At 37.2% G+C, this 20,295-nt stretch overlaps 1 protein-coding gene across 1 annotated transcript in view; it reads right to left on the minus strand.

The window, feature by feature from the left end:
• Nucleotides 1-20,295, minus strand: part of ulk4 (unc-51 like kinase 4) — a gene marked incomplete at its 5' end in the record, with an annotated part of 224,362 nt that overhangs the window by 176,137 nt on the left and 27,930 nt on the right. Inside the window, 2 exons of the mRNA XM_081389791.1 lie at nt 1,055-1,216; nt 13,629-13,712. Of these exons, the coding sequence (XP_081245917.1) occupies nt 1,055-1,216; nt 13,629-13,712 (246 nt within the window). The remainder of the gene's footprint in view (nt 1-1,054; nt 1,217-13,628; nt 13,713-20,295) is intronic.

The raw sequence follows: 20,295 nt of genomic DNA on the forward strand, positions 1-20,295 counted from the left end.
TGAAGACGACATAAACAGCTTATTATAGCATCCAACGTGAAAGACTCCCAGGACAGTTGACAGCCTTGGCATTGGTCCAATGGGACAAATAAAGAAGATCAGGAAAAATCTAAAAACTTTTGTGCTTGGACCCCTAATCAATGACAATATGCAAGGTGGCTCTGATGTTAAAAATTTGTATACACAAGTTTATACATTGTTTTATACAGTGGTGACAAAGTCTAAAACAACACTTAATATCTGGAATTCAAAATGTAATTTGTACCTGGAAAATGGTACAATTAAAGGGATAGCTCACCCAAAAATGAAAATTCTGACATTAATTACTCACCCTCATGTCGTTCCAAACCCATAAGACTTTTGTTTATCTTCAGAACACAAATGAAGATATTTTCGATGAAATCTGAGAGCTTTCTGTCCCTCCTTTGACAAACGGAAGCTCAAACATGCTTGAGCTTCCGTTTACCGCAACTGATGTGTGAGTTGATCAATGTTTAAATGTGAATAAATGCCTAAATTCAATCTGTTTATAACATAAAGCGATCGTGCCTCTTCAGAAAATTTTGGACTAAACCGCTCAATTCATATGTATTCGTTTTTCAACCTCTTTATGAACTTTTTGAAGCATCAAAGTGGTAGTTGCGTAGATGTCTAAGGAGGGACAGAAAGCTTTCATCAAAAATATCTTCATTTGTGTTCCTAAGATTTATGGGTATGGAACGACATGAGGGTGAGTAATTAATGAAAGAATTTTCATTTCTGGGTGAACTATCCCTTTAACATGAAATTCCCTGCACTATTTTCTTTGACCACGTCCTTTGTGCAAGCTCAGATTTCCTTGCGGTGGGTCGACATATTTTAGTGCAGCTTGTATAAAGCGCATTTCACCAAAATATTTTCAATATCACGTTGTTGCTGAAAAATTCAGATGCATTGAGAAACTTTTGTAATCAACTCTCTAAATGTAACATGAATTAAACAGTATGAACTGTTGAACAGTATGCGTTTGAGCACCCTGTTAAAGTGATGAGAATGATGTGTGTTTGATACTCACAGATATAGCGCTGACCCTGAGTGCATCCACTGTGGAGTGTGTGAACAGAAACCAGAGTGCAGGTCCCACCTCTGCAGTGATGAATCCCTGGGCGTATTGAGACTCTCGGCTGCACACATTCTCTATGGTTTTGGCAGCCATGTGGTTCACCACCAAGTCCTCCTGAGAAAAACGAACCCCCCATAATTCATGAACATTCAGCTATGGTTTAAATCAATATGCACAAAGGTTGCTGTAGTCTGCCAACATTCAGTGTGTTACCAAGCACCTGATGAGCTCTAAAAGAGAGAAAAATGGGTAACGCTTTACAATAAGGTTTCATTTGCTAACATTAGTTAACATATTAACTGATATGAACTAACCATGAGCAATACATTTGCTACTGTAGCCTATTTGTTAATCTTTGTTAATGTTAGCTAATACAAATACAGCTGTTCATTGTTTGTTCATGTTAGATCGCAGTCATTAACTAATGTTAACAAATACAACTTTTGACTTTAATAATGCATAAGTAAATGTTGAAATGAACATTAACAAAGATTAATAAATGCTGTAGAAGAGCAGTTCATTATTAGTTTATGTTAACTAATGTAGTTAACTAATGTTAACCAATGAAACCTTATTGTAAAGTGTTAACGAAAAATGTTACATTATATCACACTTACTAGAAATAAATAAATAAATAAATTGAATTCACTTAATACACATTGCTGGTCTTATTGTTAACAATACATCAGTACATTATTTATAAAAAAAAGAAGAAAAAAAAGAGTGGGGTAACAATTTACAAAAGGGTAATTAACAATGAGCAACACATTTGTTATAGTATTTATTAATCGTTGTTAATGTCAGTTAACAAAATATACTGTTCATTTTATTCATGTTTGCTCAGGTTCATTAAATAATATTAACAGATTTTTTTGTTTGTTTGTTTGTTTTTACTTTAGTAAATGTTGGAATTAACATCAACTACACAAACTCAACTACACAACTTCAATCAACTACACAACTACTCAGAAATTGCAATTTCGCAAAATAAATGGCAAGTAACACTGAATTAAATGTTTGTTTGTTTGTTTATTTGTTTGTTTTTAAGTATAAAGACTGAAATAGTACTTTCTTGTAAAAACAGACTCCAATAATATTTGTTTTAATATTTGAAAAAAAAAAACTATAAGACCATGCATCAAATAGAACATTGTGATACCAAAAAAAAAAAAAAGTATTTGTAATCTTTAAATCAAAATGTACGTTTACCTTAATACTACTAACGTTTACCTTAATGCTACTGTATTATGTAACACCCACTTTTCACAATCCAAACAATTCCCATTGGCTAAAATTAAGACCCATAAGATTACACGAATAAAATGGCTTGCTAATGCTGGGTACACACCAAAAGATAATCGGGCTGATTTTGGGCCGATTTCCCCCCTTCCGACAATCCTAGCTATGTCCTGATTATCTTGATGGTTCAACAGATTATCTTATCAGATTTTCCCTTGGTGTGAGGTGTGTTAAGAGTGTCCGAACCTGCTTGGAAGAACGTCGGAGCCGCCCCATTCAACATGTTTAATATTTACGATCAGAAATCCTGATGTGTGGGGGGGAACCCCGAGGACAAACGCGCGCACCCTCTGGAGATTATCACGTGAAACAAAACAATATCCAATCAGAAGGCGAGATGATGGAAGACACGGTCATTCTCTCACACACACACTTGCAGGAAGCTGAGTGTTAAGGGTTCAGTGAGGTTCTATAGAGGGATTAAATAACTTTTTCTAAAGAGACAATAAATCCAATAAAGAATAAATAAAGACAATAAAGAATGAATATATTTCTGTATAAAAGGTTATATAATGGTGGGTACAATGTTTTTTTTCACGTGAATTTTCTGTGAAAACCATTCCAAACACTATCATCGCAATTTCTTCCTGCATATCATCCGCCATGCTTATTCTGAAGTCTCGCGTGATTTTGCGAGAATTCCTGTGTTCACAGTCGAGACTCTGGTTGAAAATCTGTTCGTGTGTGGTGTGCTGTCTTTGTCACATCATGGCACACCCCACACTATAGGAGCAAAACGCTTAAATCTAGGATTTGTTGTCCTCATGTTTGTGGTCTATCACATTTTGAAAATCTTATAAGATGTAAAATATCTTTTGGTGTGTACCCAGCATAACAGTGTTTCATATGGACTTTAAAAGCAATCAATCTCTGAAAAACAACAACAACAAAAACATGACTCTAAAGAATGAGCTGTAGCATTAAGTATTACACTCAAAGACATGTGTTCATACATCCATTTGTAAGTGGGACACACAGACCTTTATGAATTTCACGCAATTACATCATGACCCAATAGTCCCTCAACACCCTCCAAACTTGAGTGAAATAATTTCCTTAAATTTCACACCACAGCAAATCTCGCTCGCAGATAACGAAGGGCAATATGTAGAGATTTAGCTGGCTGTGTTTTTTTATGTATTTGGACCCCTGTCCTTGAGCGTGTCTCTCTGCAACCGTATCTGGTGGAAATTAAACATTTAACAGCGTTCAACAAACGGCAGGCACGCAGAGTCGAGTGAGGAAAATAGCAAACGGAGAGGTTGGGCATATCTTAGAGGCGCAGTTACACTGTGCACTGCTGCTATGCAATATGGATGCCTTCACTGTAATGTAGTTCCTAGACCCCGTCTCAAAGCTACAGTAAAAGAAAGTTCACCTCCGTCCATGGAAGAGGTGCATTAATGCACATACTGTCTCTCAGAGGCAAAAAAAAGTAGAAAGAAGTCTGAAGTAGAATATTCTGACGCAACACTAATAACACAGCAGCTCCTCCAGAGTCCCTGGCCCCTATCGTAACTCTTTGTGCTGGAGTCAGGTGGTCTGGCTTCGTGGAGGCTTTAGGTAATGAACTAGAGCTGGCACTCGCTAGAGCAGGGGAAATGACTGACAGCTGCTACAGGGCCTTGTCAAAAAGGCATAGAAAATGAAACTAAAAAACACCAGCCTGAGGTTTCTCAATAAGAATTTAAATTCCACGAGACAAATACGCTCCGTTGTAGGCGAGTTCGTGCTTTTTCGAATACACACAGCCAGTCTATTTCCACTGAGGTCTGAGTAAGATGCTTTAGGGATCATCTGGCTGCGGTCGAGGGGAAGGGGTTTTGTAGGCTGCCCTGACTAGATGGACTACAAATTACCCGAAACTAAACGTACCAGAGCACATTTCTCATCCGTCTGCTGCTGCATGCACACAAACACATTTGCGCTTTCTTGTGACCAGGGCAAGTCTACAGAGCACCATTCAGTGCAACTCTATAACCTGACCAGACAAGGCTCCAAACTAAAAGAAAATGACTGGGTTAAGCATAGTGTGAAAAGCCCTGATGATTCCCGAGTTATTGGCATTCTAAACCCTACTTTTAACCCTGGGATAAAGAAACATTTCACTCGTGCAATTTAGAAGTAGGGTTCAGATTGCTTTAAAATTGGGTTATGAAACCCTGCTCTGTGAAAAATACCAGAAATGACCTACCTGTACTACTTTTGCAGAGATTCTGAAGTGCGCATTAGATGGACACTTTACTATTCCATGGGGTCACAGGAGAGGATTTGTGAATGAAGGTAAAGTGACACAACGGATGCCATAGGTCACATAACAGTGATAACATGCCAGATGTAGTACGTCCGAATTTCATTAATACTACACACATTCATACTATGTGGAACATACAGTAGTGGACAAAAGTGATGTCTGGAGGGGATTGGTTTGGTAATTTGTTTTTAATGACCATACAAGTTTGATTAAACCTTTAAGATATGAAATAAAATATTTTTAAATATCTTTGACAATTTTTTAAAACATTTGAATAAAGGGTGAAGAACTAAATTTTCGGAGACCGGACGTCACTTTTGGCCACTACTGTACTGGCCACTACTGTACTTTTTTAACGGTCGCAAAGTAAATTTCAAACCAAATGTAATACCTATTATACAGTATGCAATTTCGGACACGGTGCATGTGCATTTACTCCAAGTCGTAATTACCGTAATTACGAGATGTAAAAAGCGTCCACATTCTAGTACAACTCGTAATCACAACTTGTAAACTTGTAAACTGAATTTTTTGATAGCTCCAACTTTTACCATGTGATCGTTGCACCACCTGACCTCTGCCAATTAATTTTGCCATTGATAATCTTGCCATAGAATCAGAAATTCTGAGTCAGAGGAAGTGAACATCAGCGAGTAGAATGTCACAGGTTGTCAACTCGTAATTATAGTAATTACAACATGGCGTGAACACAGCAATTCCCACAAACACTGTATGATGGATTAACAGTAGTTTCAGAGTTTAAGGTGAAAACACATCAATTAGAATTAAGACAGTTTCTTTCTTACCTTTATAGTCCGAAAAGTCAATTCAGGAAAAACAACATTAGAGTCTTTATGTAAGCAGGTCGCATGCTGCGTATGTCCAATCAATGACACTGACGCATCGAGCGAAATACCGGAGTGAACATGGCTGTGAACGACTTTTGCAGATTACGTGAAGTAAATCTACGCATCCACGGTACAATCAGCGTCTACGTCATGGCCCGTGACGTAGACGCTGATTGTACCGTGGATGTGTAGATTTACTTCACATAATCTACCACGGCTCTCAGCCCGTCCTCTGTTCGTTGAATGGCCGGCTGTTTTGAGGCCGGAGGAAAACGGTCGCTATCTCAGACTGAGTACAGAAGCGAACTGAAATTGAGCGGAAGTACGAAGTCTGACGTAGTCAGGCTAGATTTTCTCAGCTTTTTGTTCAAAATGTTGCCTTTTGTATGAAACTTACCCACATTCAAGTGTTGAGAAAAACTCATTTTTAAGCAGAGTATTGTGAAAATGATCAAAAATGCTGCCACTGGCTGGTGGTAAAAAAAAAAAAAAAAAAAACACTGGCAGGGAAAGAGTCAATTAAATCAGAATCACTGAGTAAAGATTGTGGTTTGATGAATGGACATTTTACATAAAGTAGGTCATGATGATTTAAGTTATATAAACTAGGCAGTTTTCTATGAGGCTGCATTCAGCATAAATTAGTTACAAACTGATGCGGTCACTCTCACACAAGTAAACCATACCAGATGAACGATTCCTGGTTTATTTCTAATTGGACAAAAGCAATGCCTAGCAATGCCCTAGCAACCATCCTGCAACCACCTAGCAATCATCCAGAACACCCTAGCAATCAAACAGCAAAAAATGGAATGTTTATTTCATTTTATTTATTTATTTTACTTTTTACAAGTACTTCTGACACCTCTAGTGAACAGACATACAACTTGTCGCCGGAAAGCAGTCGCACCGCTCCTGGTTAGGACAAGGCGTAAGCCAGATACCCTGCCCAAATCGTGCCGCTCATCTATGCCATGTGTTCTGCCTGACTAACCTGATTTGATGCGCATAGGACTTATTCCGATATATGTTTATATATAAACTTGCAGCTGCATCCCAAACCCACACAATGTCAGACTTACAGGGGCTACGAGGTGAGGACAGCTTCTCACCAGAGATCTGTCCTCCAATCTCTGCCTCATTCTCTCTCACACACCTCTGCTGAGCTTCCCAGCTCGATTCTTGCCTCGGGCCATGCTCAAGCCAAACTTTACTGAATTTATGTATTTCTCCCAAATTCTCTCGCGCAACATCAGCAGTCAGTAACTCCATGCGGTAACAGGAGGTCAAACCTAAACTAGTCTACGTTCGCGGAAAAGTCGATGCACACCGACACAGTAACTGGAGATGGAGTGTTAAAAAGTTTAACAGCTTTGAAGACAGTGACATTACATAATTCCTTTAAAACAGATTTGCTGTCCTAAATACAGGAGAGTTTAGATTCTCACAATGTATCATTAACACAACTACATTCTTTTTAATGTTCTGATGAAAATGGGAGTGGTGGTGGTTATGCAAAACCCACTTACACAACACTAGAATGTTTCTATATGGTAGCTGAGTTGCTATGCATTTGTTGTGATATGAGGAGTTTTTATGTGGTTGCTTACTGGCCAAATTCGTTTCAGGGGTCCGAGAGCAGTTTGCATGAATTTTGACAACCAAACTTTAAAGAGAACTAAAACTCATAACTGCACAAGTGAAGGCTCATTGTTAATGACAACAAAACGTATTGAATTTTATTCTATTTTAATAGTTTTTTCTATTATAAGAATTAGAAATCAAACAATATGTACTGTAGTAAATATGCATTATTGATGCCAGAATTCATCAAAGGACGGTTTATTGAACAAGAACACATGATTGTTTATCATTAAAACCAATTAGCAAAGGTGTTAAATATTTCTCGAATATTCAGTGTAATAGTAATCATCAATATTATAATACTGTACTGAATGCAGCAATACTGAAGGTTGGGTTCCACATACGTGTACACATGCATAGATAAAAAGGTACACTTTCAAGGCAAGTCAGAGAGAATTGGGTTCTTTCTCAAGCGGTCCGAGTTTAGTTCTCTTACTAAGATTCTTAGTGTGATAACACTTTTTTTTTCTATTTTATCATCCCACTGGTGAAAAAGTCTGATCGCTAAAACAAATAGTGGTGTAGACAAGTTGAAATTTAATATGTAGGGTTAGGGGGTTGTTCAAATAATATACAGCAAGTATAAGCAATCGTAATTGTGATGATTGTCGTGGCAAAGCACCAACAATTATAGTCATCTCAGCCCTTATTGTCAATGGCATTTTGCGACCATCTGGGAAACAATTAAAGGAGTACATTTATGTGAAATTATGCTGATTGGGCTCATTTTATAAAAAAATAATAATAATGAACATATTTCATAATGGAGTACAGGTGTTTTCTACAGCTAAATACACTCATTCAAGCCCATTTTGGATTTCTGTGTGTGTGTGTGTGTGTGTGTGTGTGTGTGTTAGCGACAGAGATTACGTAAAGCTTACAGAGGTCATCTCTGTGTGGCTCCTTCTAACAACACGAGTGTCTGTTTGAAGGAGCAGCACACCTGGTCCTAAATAAAGGACTATGTAAATTGCCTGAGCCATGCAGGCCTTTCATTTGTGTGATCTCACTGTTTGAGCTCTTTCTCTCTCTCTCAGCATCAATCCATTCAGTCCCAGGCATAAACATTCTTTTATTCCAGCTACTGTGGTCTCTCCAAATCCAAAACCAGAGCTGGTCAAGACTAGGAAGACTATGGAAGATGCTCAAAGTCGACATGGAACAGTATTTACAACACATTGCTTCTGTAATGACAACTTTTATATTACATTTTTCTTAGAAAAAAAAAAAGTTAATATAATCATTTTACATAAATGCTTAACTGATTACTAATATTTGAAATTCATTAAGTGCTGTTAAAATGTATAAATTAAGTAGTCAAGAAGACCTCCGTGAACTTTTGTCATGGTTAATATATGTGCAAGCCATTACAGGTTGTAAAATATATTGTGGTGCACCTCAAAAACGTAATATTTATGAATGAATCAATAATTTAATACATTATATTATATAATTGCTTATAACAAAAATTAAATAAATCAAAATAACAATGATTAAGATGTGTACGTTTAATTGTTTGCCGTTGTTTTTTTTTCTTCAAAAAATATTAAACCAGCATTTTTTTTTCTTTATCGTGGACACTCTTTTTTTCAATTTGTAATTACATTACATGTTTAACATGTTTCCATCCAAAGTTGTGAATTTAACCTATGCGCAGAATTGGAATATTGCATAAAACATTTGCAAATAAGGCAAATGCAGTTCAGACAGAACACCCCATTGACCGTCTGATGTAAATTGTATGCAAAAATTGTGTTGGTCAAAATGACTGGCTTTACACAATAGCTGATATCTGTTTTTTGGCCAGCTCACACCGAAGTCGACAAAAGACACTTTGTCGAGTTTTGTCGGATCAGTGTGCTACCCCTGTCCGAGTATTATGATGTCTGTCGGAGCTTGTTTTTGCAGATTGAACATGCTGAATCGTAATTAGAATTGTCTGATAAGTGACGTGCTATAATCGGGTCACTGTCGCCGTGGTGTCTGAGTCTGTTGGTGTAGTGTGAATTGGCCTTCAGTATTAGTAAAGACGTCTGGACACACACACACACACACACATTTTTTTTTATATATGTATACGTGTGTGTCTGGTTCAGACCACATGCACAAACATTCTTGTAAATACCCAACTCATGATTAAAATTAATTTGATTATGAATTTTTTTTTTTAAATAATACACTATTTAAATTTTTACATTTTTGATATATAGTGATATACAGTGGCAGAATGTATTTAGACACCTAATCCACACCTGAAAATCTCTGCATTATATTACAAAATATCAAACCAAGAAGCATGTATTTTACAGAAACGTGGCATGGCATTTTAAGCAAAATATCACAAAGACGCTTATGAAGTTTAGACATTATTGTTCAAGTTATTTGGACACTTTATGGATCAAACTTTATGGAAATTTTTCCTAGTTAATTTGATGAACTGTGGTTACTGTGTAAAACTCTTGAATAATTTTGTTTGTAGACGCTACTTTGATATTTTGTATCTAATGCAACAACATTCAGAGATTATTCATGACCCAAGTGTCAAAATACATTTACGACCACTATGCAATTATTTGTACAGCAAAGGTTGACAAAACAATTTTAATATTATATGATAATATAATATATGATATTGTCCATTTATCGGCTGTCAAACATAACATGATAATAGTTATCAGCATCAATCAGAATGTCAATATCAGTAACAAACTCAGTGCAAACACTGTTAAACATTAAGCAGAGAAACAAAAGGTAAGTCCCAATTTCGCCTACTTAAGCACTATTCTGTGCTGTTTTGTAGTGTAAATTGTGCGACAGTGTGTATAAATAGTGTGAATTTTCTGTGTGTTCAAACTAAAACTGTATAAAACTGTAACTGTATAAAATTCATTCACTATGTACTTGCGTACTCAACCGTGTAGTGTATATGTCTACGTTCATAGTGTATAGTGTATAATTTGGGACACAACTAGAGAGAAAAGAAGCCCGGGAGAGAAAGAAAAATGCACCTCTATTCTAGGATACAAAGCTTATAAGCAAGTCTAGTTCCTCGCAGTAATAAGCTCAGTAATCAGAGAGAGAGCTGGCCCTCCAGCACTGTTACTCCCTTGCTCTCTCTCTCCCTCTCTCTTTTTCTTCCCAGCAGCACTGCCACCAGGCTGTGCAGTTGATCACTCTCTCTAAAGCAGGTCTAGACTGACAGCGACACGATTGGAGCCGAGGCAACAGCCAGAAGCCGGTGTGACTTCCCAATGCTGCCTTGCTAATTACACCCCGCAAACATTAACGGCACATCTTTTGGAAAGCCATGAAAGAAACGGGGGTTAATTCAATTCCGCCAATTCCCCAACATTAGCGTCGTGCGAGTACGGTAATAAATCCATGTGTGAGGCTGATGTAGGCAGTAATTGTAATGCCTCGCTGTGCTGACCTGTTTGAGAACCTCTGCTGATTCAGAGAGAGCTGAGCTCAGGAAACAAGACATCAGAGAGAGAGAGAGAGAGAGAGAGAGAGAGAGAGAGAGAGAGAGAGAGAGAGAGAGAGAGAGAGAGGATGGGGAATTAGAGGGAGATAAAGGAGAAAAAAGGCCAGGAGGTGATGATGGTAGAAGGTTGGGGGAGGGTAAGAAGTGCATAACACACACCGAGAAGATGAGAGTAACAGAGCTAGCCAGAGAATATTGTGTGCTCAATCGAGAGTGAGAGTGCTCTTAATTCAGAAAGACAGCCAGAGCAGCATGCAGACAGGTTTTCAGGTCAGACTGCAGCTGGAAGAGCCGTGCGCGATTGTGTGTGTGTGTGTGCGCGCGCGCGATTCCGTGTGCACGGATGATGAAAGGGTTGTGCTCACTGTAAGTGGCGTGTAGCAGAGCCTTGGGCTGCAACTGGGCATCTCACTACTCTTCCATTAAATATTTATTACGCACACACACACATACTGTGCATATTCCATCCCCTCCCTATTAGCTCTGCCTGTAGTGCCTCTCTGTAGAGCGCACTGACCCTTCTATGACTCTGAATATCTATGATGCAGTTTATACCAATGTGTTTTTGCCTCTGATCTCTTTCGCTCCGTAATCAAACACACTCAACGGCTCCACGCGTCTTTGCGTTTAGCAAAGATGCTAATCGGTCACGAACAGCCATTCAATATGCATCTCCCTGGGGACCATCATCATGGAGCGTGTTGATCATGAAGGTAACTTTGTTACCGAGGGCTTATCAATGTGAAATGTCAGTGGTGTTTGGCCATGGGACCTACATTTTCCCAATTTTCCCTTACAAACAGTAAGTTGGTATGAGCGACCACAGTCATTAAAAATACAGAAAATGGCACACACTGAAAATAAAGTGGTATTTTAGGTTAAGGTTATGGAAACTAGTTAGTTAGTTAGTTAGTTTCTCAGGCACGCTTTACTTAAGCTACGCCTGACAAGAGTCAACAGCGTTACCGCACGTCTTTCAAAATGAGTCTTGCATCAGAAAAAAAAACTTTTACAATTAGTTTTTGTTGTTGTCGTTTCTTTAACTACGCTATTTGGGTCGCGACCCAACGGCTGAGAAACACTGCTATATGTGATTCAGATTTTTTTTTCTTTTGGAAAAGTTCAGTTTTAGGTCTACATGAAATGAAAATGAACTATATTTACTTTCATAATACACATTGCTGGTCTTATTGTGTACGAATCATTGTGCACATTTTTCCAGTGTTTTCAAATTTTTTCAAATTTTTGTCTTAGTAATCTTTTGGCAGAATATAATGCGCCTCTGAAATGATTATCTTTTTCAGCTGATGTCGCTTAGGCTGTGCATAATCTGTTAACCAGTAGCTAAATAACTTTTTAACTATTCAAAGATGCTTGATCCCTATTTCTTCAGAGATTCCTCCTTTTTTTTTAAGTATGAAAATGAGAAAAGTACAGAAATCCCAAACTTGGTATGATAGTCTCTTCCACTATTAAGGGGCACACTCGTCTATTTCATCAGGTGGTGCTATAATAAGTAAACTCTAAGGAACCATTTGGAATCAAAATGTTCAATATTTGTCAAAATAGTATAAAAAAAATCCCCTGCATCCCTACTGTTAATGTTATTAAGATTATGGCAATAATGGAAAAAAGGAGATATATTTGAAGAATAACTCTCCATTGGAATATGTTCTTGAGAGTCTTCATATTCCAATCAGAAAGCCTCCTCAGTGGGGATGATTTCAATAGCCATATTTCCATCCACCTATTTTTATGCGCATTATGGGATTTGGGTATTCTAAAAATGTGCATAAACTCAATTGAGTCAGATAAAAAAAAAATCCGATAAGAGCACGTGCATATAAACTACGATGGAAATACATTTACTAAATAAATTCCTTGATGCGAATTTAAAAAAAAAAAAAATCATGTGACTCTGTGATGGGACGACATAACCGGACCAACCAGCGGGCCGATCTCGTTGCACAGCATCTGAAATGTTGTTTTGGTTGGTCTGAGCAAAGTCTGTCGACAAAGTGGTACAGACTTTGGAAGCGACGACAATTTTGTTCTCTTCGGCTCACTGGATGACTCTGAAGTAGAAACAAGAACTGCTTGTGAAGTTTAGAAAGTTGCTGATGGATCAAAAACGAGGTGTTTTTAATGAAAGTGAAACAGTCACCAGCTGTTGATCATTACAGGCCATCAGTTCTGAATCGACCTTGAAAGTTCAATGGAATGAGATGAACTCCAGGAAGAACTACTTCAAGCAGCTGAAAATCTAAATTTAACCAAAAAGTGATGAGACAAAAAAAAAAAAGAGAAAAAAAAAAAAACCCTCAAATGCTGCCTAAGCAGGTTGGAGAAGAGGGCTAAAATTGGGCACATTCACTAGAGGGCAAAACTTTTGCCAAACGTTGGCAGCTGACCAGCCAGAAAACAATAGTAGCTGTAGAAGCGCCAGAACAGCTAGAGAAACTTTCACTCCCAACTTTTTCCTTCCGAATGATACTTTATTTCAATGCTGCAGACCAAGGGTTGTCGGCAACACAAGCTGTAACTCTTAAACTGTCTTCTTAATGGCAGATCTTCCCCTGCTAATAAAGGAATAATGAGGGAGTCTGTATGGTGCTCGGTCCCCTGTGGAAGAGAAGCTCTCAGCACTCACAATAAACACAGTCTGTTCAGACTGGAGATGATCAGTTTGATGTCTGTCTCCACGCAGATGGTTCCATTCTCAAACAATGCAGGCCAGCGTGGTTAATTGCTACTGAGACGACCGGAGGTGCGGTTACGTGAGCATTTCTGCTGCAGGTGAAGGAGTGTTTTTGTGTGACAGGACTGACTGACGAACAAGCGTTGAGCGCCCTTGACTCGAGGCATGCGAATGATGCCTATAAGGGCTGGGGGAGGTTGGTTATCAGACAGATCCCCCCGCCCCCATGCGCACATATTCACGCACACACTAGTGCGCGCACTTACACACACTCTGCGAGGACAGTGTAGCAGTCTTACCCCTTCCCGAAGGCACCTCATTAACACGGTGTAGGCGGCAGCAGGAACGACCCACAATCCTCCTGGGCGCTCTTTCTTCTCTTCCTGCAGGGGAAGGAAAGAGAGTATGTGTGTGTGTGAGCGAGAGAGAGAGACAACTATTACAGAGACTCATTGGGGGAACAATTAAAAGCAGTAAAATGCAGCCACCATCATAATGAGGCTAAATAAATAAAGTCCTGCGACAGTAAATAAGACGCCAGGCTCAGGCAGGTACAGGAAACACAGCTCAAGTGAGAAGCAATGATCGTGTCAATTAGAGGGAGAAGCGGAGAATGCTGCGAAGCAACATCCCGCTCTCATTTAACTTCTAATGCTTGCGTTCAGCACAGCGCTGAGACTGATCGTCGACATCAACAGCAGCTCGTGAGCAAGACCTTCGTACAAGTCAAGGCCTGATTTGGATTTCTGTTTATACACTATGTAGCTGCATCATGCTGTGTGAAGTAGGCTGTTATAAATTTGAAAGGAAAAAAAGATTACATTTTATATACGGTAGAAATTTAACAAAATGAAAACCCTCAAAACTATCCTCTATCAAATTAAAATTCATGAGTGTAAACAGCTTTAGAATTCGAAACAAATAACTTTCACATAAATGAACTGAAGGTTATTAAAATGCACAATTAAGTAAACCGTAAGTGGTTAGGTGTGAACAGCTAAATTAATATGAGTCAAAGTAAAACTGTCAGAGTTCATTTAGTTTTGTTCCTTCAAACGTCAAAAAAAAGAGCTGCATTTACAGTACCAGGTATTTTGCCGCAGTTTGTGCAATAAAACATTTTACAGTCAATTTAACACTTCTGTAGTCAATAAGATTTTACACCCTTTAAATTTGGAAGAATCTAATGCAATAAACTGATAGCCATTAGTGAGTACATCAATGGGCTTCTTGTTCTCACAGAGAACTTTTAAAACTTTGTCCAGGGCCATTAAAATTGATTGCCATGGGATAGCAGCAGAAAAGGGGGAAAACTCTACCCCCCAGTGGCTGATACAATACATTTGGAGGCAGGAATCATTCCATGAAAAATAGCACCAACTCACTGGCCTCTTTATGTACACTGCAGGTTACTGAAGAGAAGATTAACATTGATTAACTGATTGACATTCAGTTTTATAAAAATATAAATTATTATTATATAAGCCAAACCTAAGAATAAAAATAAAATATCCAAGGGACATAACCACCATATTTGAAATTCCTGATGCTGTTCTGCTGCAATCCATTATGCACCAATTTGTTTGTTATCAGGATGACAAAATGTTTTAAAGTTGCATTTTTAAGCTGGTCTGTCTAAGATGTCGAAATGATTGACGGAATCCGAACATTACAGCACAAAGCTTCAGTTTTAACGGTGAAAGGTTGCAAAAGAAAGTAGCTAAACATGTAATATTACAGTTTGACAACTCAAATGTTAAACGACCGGCAGTAATGTCAATTGATGCAAAATAATAGACTTTTTTTGTATCATTTTGCCATTTTGAATTGAAAATATATACTATCGTTTCCGTCATCCATGTAATTCATAAATGAATGTGATGAGCAAACAAACTTAAATGGAGCATTTTTGCATATTAGGCATATACGATTAAGAATGTGTGAATATTGTGAAATAAAAATAATGTTTGCAAATAGTTCAAATTGATAACTTTACAATAAATTCTAATTCAAAAGTTATTTTACCAAAAAACACCATTTAGTTATCTGATATTAAAATATGTACCACACTAAAAGCCCTATTCAAATATAGGCCATCATTTGCTGTAGTTAGGGCTGGACGGTATGACGATATATATCGTGGCGACAATATAAAGGGATTTTTCTATACCATTTATAATCTGGCATGCAAATACACCCGCATAGCACAGTACTACTTAAAGTTATTAACATTTTAGAGTGATAAAGAAAAATGCATGAAAGATATAATAAAGAGAGGGATGTACATGATGTTAAAAAGAATGACAAAGCCCAATAAGCCACGAAAAAAGCCGCCACTCTTTCAGTTCTCTTTTGCAGCTTATTGCGTTTGAATGGTGAAATACACAATTATGTCAAAATACCCATCATGTAGAGTAGGGGTGCCCAACCCTGCTCCTGCCGATCGACTGTCCTGCACAGTTCATCTCCAACCCTAAAAAACACACCTGCCTTTAATTTTCAAGTGAGCCTGAAGACCTTAATTGGTTGCTTCAGGTGTGTTTGATTAGGGTTGGAGATAAACTGTGCAGGACAGTCGATCGGCAGGAGCAGGGTTGGGCACCACTGATGTAGAGTATTCACATAAACAGTCTCTATGTCTTAAGTGAACGTTAACAGTTCAGTACATTAGCCCTGTCCATTCAGTATTAAAGTGACAACAGCCTAATATACCTGCTGCCCTCTATGTCATTAATGTTAATCAAACAAAAGAGTGAAAAAAATCACTCAATGTTCTTAACTTATCTTCTTCTATTGTATTCTATTGTATTAGTCGTATTGTTTGTAATTTGCTTTGTTCTCATTTTAAAAACAAAAAAAATAAAAATAACTATTTTGTGATTTATAGTTATCGTGAAATAACATGTATCATAGGGTAAAATAAAATTGTCCAACCCTTACTCCTGATTTAAGTAAAAGTATTTTTTTGTCCTAAGCATATTTCAAGCACTACATTAATCAAAAGTCTGGCTGGTATATTGGTGAAGTCCATAAATAAATTACAGCACTTGCTCATTTGTGCTTGTGAACGGAGTAAGAAGTAACAGATGCCAAATACATCAATACAATCTCAGAAGAGCAAGCTCACATTTATGCTGAGAAATAGCCAATTAATCCTCGATTGACTATTTCCAATGTTGACGAAGAGCCTACGTGCTCAAAACGTTACCTGTGTGAGAGTCCACCTTTACATTTTTTGCATTTTTGGAGCCTTGGTGTGCCAGTCTTTTTCTGTTTTCTATTTTAAATGTTTACATGATATAGATTGTATTTCTAATTTGTCGATAAATTGTTTGCCCGTCTACCTTAGGACCGGTTGGTCAACTGGCTAAAAATGGCTTAGAAAAACAAGTTCTAAGAAAGAATCTAAAATCATGTTTTATTTTGGTTTGTTTGTTTTTGACTATTATTTATGACTACACAGTAAAATGTTTGAAACTGAAGGTAATTTTTTTTCTTAAGGTTAAAGAACAAATACATTACAATTGTGTTTTACTGAAGAACACTGAAATAGTGAGTGCGTGTATGCTTTCATGGAATATATAGTATCACTCCCATTCATTATGTCATCGAGAGCACAGCCATAGTTTTTCACCTGGGCTGCTATTGAAATTCAAGGCGTCAACACACCAATTGCTCACATTACACTAGAACTGAGGAGTAGAGAAAAGTCATTAGATAAAGCCAATCAAGGCCACAGTGTCCCTCTCCTTCCCCCTGGGCTCAGAGCTAATATGATCAATAAAAGCTGTGTGTGCTGTTGTACTGCATGACCCTGAAAAACACAACCGTACAGGAGATACACACCTAAATAAGCCCAACAAAGCATGTCATCAGCTAACCTCGAGTACCTTACAGCGATCAATACAGCGATCAGATTAGGATGACCAGATGTCTACAACACAGGACAAATTTTGGGAAAACAGGCCATCTCATCACACTAGCTGTAATGAGGTAAAATGATGCTGTGATGAGCCGTTTATGGACTCCAGAGGCTGTGCTTCATTACACCTTTAGACCTCATTCACAAGCTGCTGAAAATGTGTGATGTTAAAAATCCCCCAACACTGACTTTCATCAAAGCATTGTGTTATAGCTGGCAAATGCAGTGTTACCATGGCAAATACTAGAGGTAACATGGGTAAATGCGAATAAAAAGTGTCCAATTTTCAGCAGTGATCTTTACAGTGCTAAAATTATGTTAAAGGTTACGCATGATGCACCAGACTGCATCGGTTATGAGGTGGTTCCCATGTTGAGGTTAATGAGGTCTGAGAGGTTGTGTGAAACTCTCCTCATAAGGGAGCTTTTTAAATGTCATGGAATACTCAGAGGGCAAATATTGCCTGTAGGACATTTATGAGAAGCAAACTGAGCTGTATGAAATTTCAGGCCATTGAGCATACGGATCCATTCTTGGGATAGCAATCGAGTGGCTAGTCACCCTAGAAGTCAAAGTGGAAGTTGTGCACTGATCAATAATTACTTCAATATAATAGACAGACTTACCTCTCTAATGAACCCATGTGAATATTGATATGATATGTGAATTATAGATGATTCTTTAATTAGAGGAACTTTTTTGTCCAGGATATTTGTATATATATATTATCATATAGTAGTATCATATATATAATTTTAAAGAGTACTAATTATGCCCTTTTTCAGGGTCTTGATTTTGGGCTTTTATGTATGAATGTAAAAAAAAAAAAAAAACATTTTTCACCTTTAGTTCCTTGTGTCTACGAAGCCCATCCTTCCGAAAAGTGCGGTGCGCTCTGATTAGTTGGCTGGACCAGTGTGTTTTGATTGGTCAATAACTTTGAGCAAAAGTCAAGGCCCTAACTGCGAGTTTCAACACTCAACCAGGACTATTGTGACGTATACGTTCCCAGAAGAAAACTCAAGACTAGTCAAGGCGAAACAGCGCTTACTGATATAGAGAATACCTCGCTTTGGAATGGACTTTGTGCTTTGTAGCTGTGCAGTCCTTTTTCATGCTCAAAAAGAAACATTACACACTAAAGAAAGTTGTATATGTAAAAATGTAATGAAAAAAAAAATATATATATTAACAGGACCCCTTTTAATAAGATATTATAATAGCTTAAACTTTGTGTCTTTCCTTTATTCATTTCATACATTAATTATTAGGGAAGGTTAAAAAGTGTGGGTAGGGTGAAAAGTGTTAAATATAAATAAAAATTTACTTCAGAATATTTTTTTTAGAAAAAAAGTACTTATGTAGAAAAAAAGTATAACTGTCCTAAATAATTAAGTTAATAATGATGATATAATTATTTTTCTACTCCAATTTGTTGTTGAAATATAAACATTTAAATGGGGGCTATAAGTTGTTTTCATGATAGATTTATTCCAAAATACACAAAATAATGAAGACAATGTTAAGTAAAAATGTAGTATAATGAATCTGCTATGTAATGCATATATTAGTGCATGTATTTACCTCAAGTGGGGTTTTTTTATTTATTTTTTTATGCTGACTATCAGGCTATGGAGGTTGGCGGCTTTCCTGAAGTAAATGTAATGTTACGTGACATTGTTTACAAGCTGTTTTATTGACGTCTTTCCGCAGTTGATACAGAGACTGAGCGATTACATAAGACTTATTATTTGTAGAAAACTTGCCATCTGTTAATCGTAATATTTAGTGAAGTTTTGTTCATGTGTCAACAGTAAACAATCTGAATGATTAAGTGAAATCAGTTTATCAAAATGAAGACCAATTAAAAACGAGAAAATGATACAGCCAACCCAGCCCTAGCATCCACACAGCTGTTTTATCTTATCCACAGAACGCCATTGGTAAGTGCTAATTAAATGTCAGTGTTTGATTAATAATTTTGGCCCTCCAAAACAGTTTCGGCCGAGAATGAATTTATTTTCGTTTGCCAAAATTTCAGTGCATCACAAAAAATTAGAAATGTTATTAATTTTACATTATGATTTGAGATGTATTGGGTGTCATTACCAAACTGGATAATCAATCAAAATTATTTGTATAAGATATTTTCTTTTATTTATTATAAATTATTTGAGTTCAAGCTAATTTTTGATAGCAATTCCAAGACTTATCCAACTTAAATACATACACAGTTGCAATCAAAATTATTCAACCCCCTTGACCTACAAGACATTTTGCTGCCAAGAACAAAATTGTATGAAAACAATTCAACAAAGGCATCAGTAAACTATTATAGAAAGTGTATTAATACACATTTGAGTGATTCTGAGAAAGTAAAGTTGAATAAAATATAAAAATGGCTCTAAACATTCGAGTTCAAAATTATTAAACTCCCAAAAGTCAAATTTTGTGCAGGATTTTTTATTCTTTATAACCTCAAATAAACGCATAGAGTAAGTGCTTAGAAGCTTCTGTCTCCTCTCTACTGCAATCTTGGCCCATTCTTCACTTGAAAAAGCTTCCAGATCACTAATAATCTCTGGTTTTCACTTAACCACTGCTTTCTTCAAATTCCACCAAATATTTTCAATGAGATATAAAGGGCCCCTATTATGGATTTTTGAAAATTACCTTTCATGTAGTGTGTAACATAGCTCTAAGTGAATGAAACAAGTAAGTCTTTCAAAAGTAAGAGTTGACTCTGAGTCAATTAAATGAATCGTTTTTCAAACGAGTCATAAGCCGTTTTGTTGTGACGTCAAGACGAAACATATTGTATATTGCCCGCCCACTTATTGCACGTGCAGACACCAGGGAAAACTTGAACCTCAAACCGGCAGCTGATTCCTGTGGATAATGGAGAGCATCATGTCGAGAAGACGGTGCTGTGCTCTATAATGTGGAGGTAAAGCCAGTTTTTTTTCACTGCCCAAGGACGAGCATGTGAAGAATCAGTGGTTAAAGTTAATCTTTACCACGATATCACAGCAGTATAATCCTAA

The sequence above is a fragment of the Scardinius erythrophthalmus genome, assembly GCF_964197995.2.
Source record: "Scardinius erythrophthalmus genome assembly, chromosome: 16".
In the NCBI taxonomy this organism is placed as follows: domain Eukaryota; kingdom Metazoa; phylum Chordata; class Actinopteri; order Cypriniformes; family Leuciscidae; genus Scardinius; species Scardinius erythrophthalmus.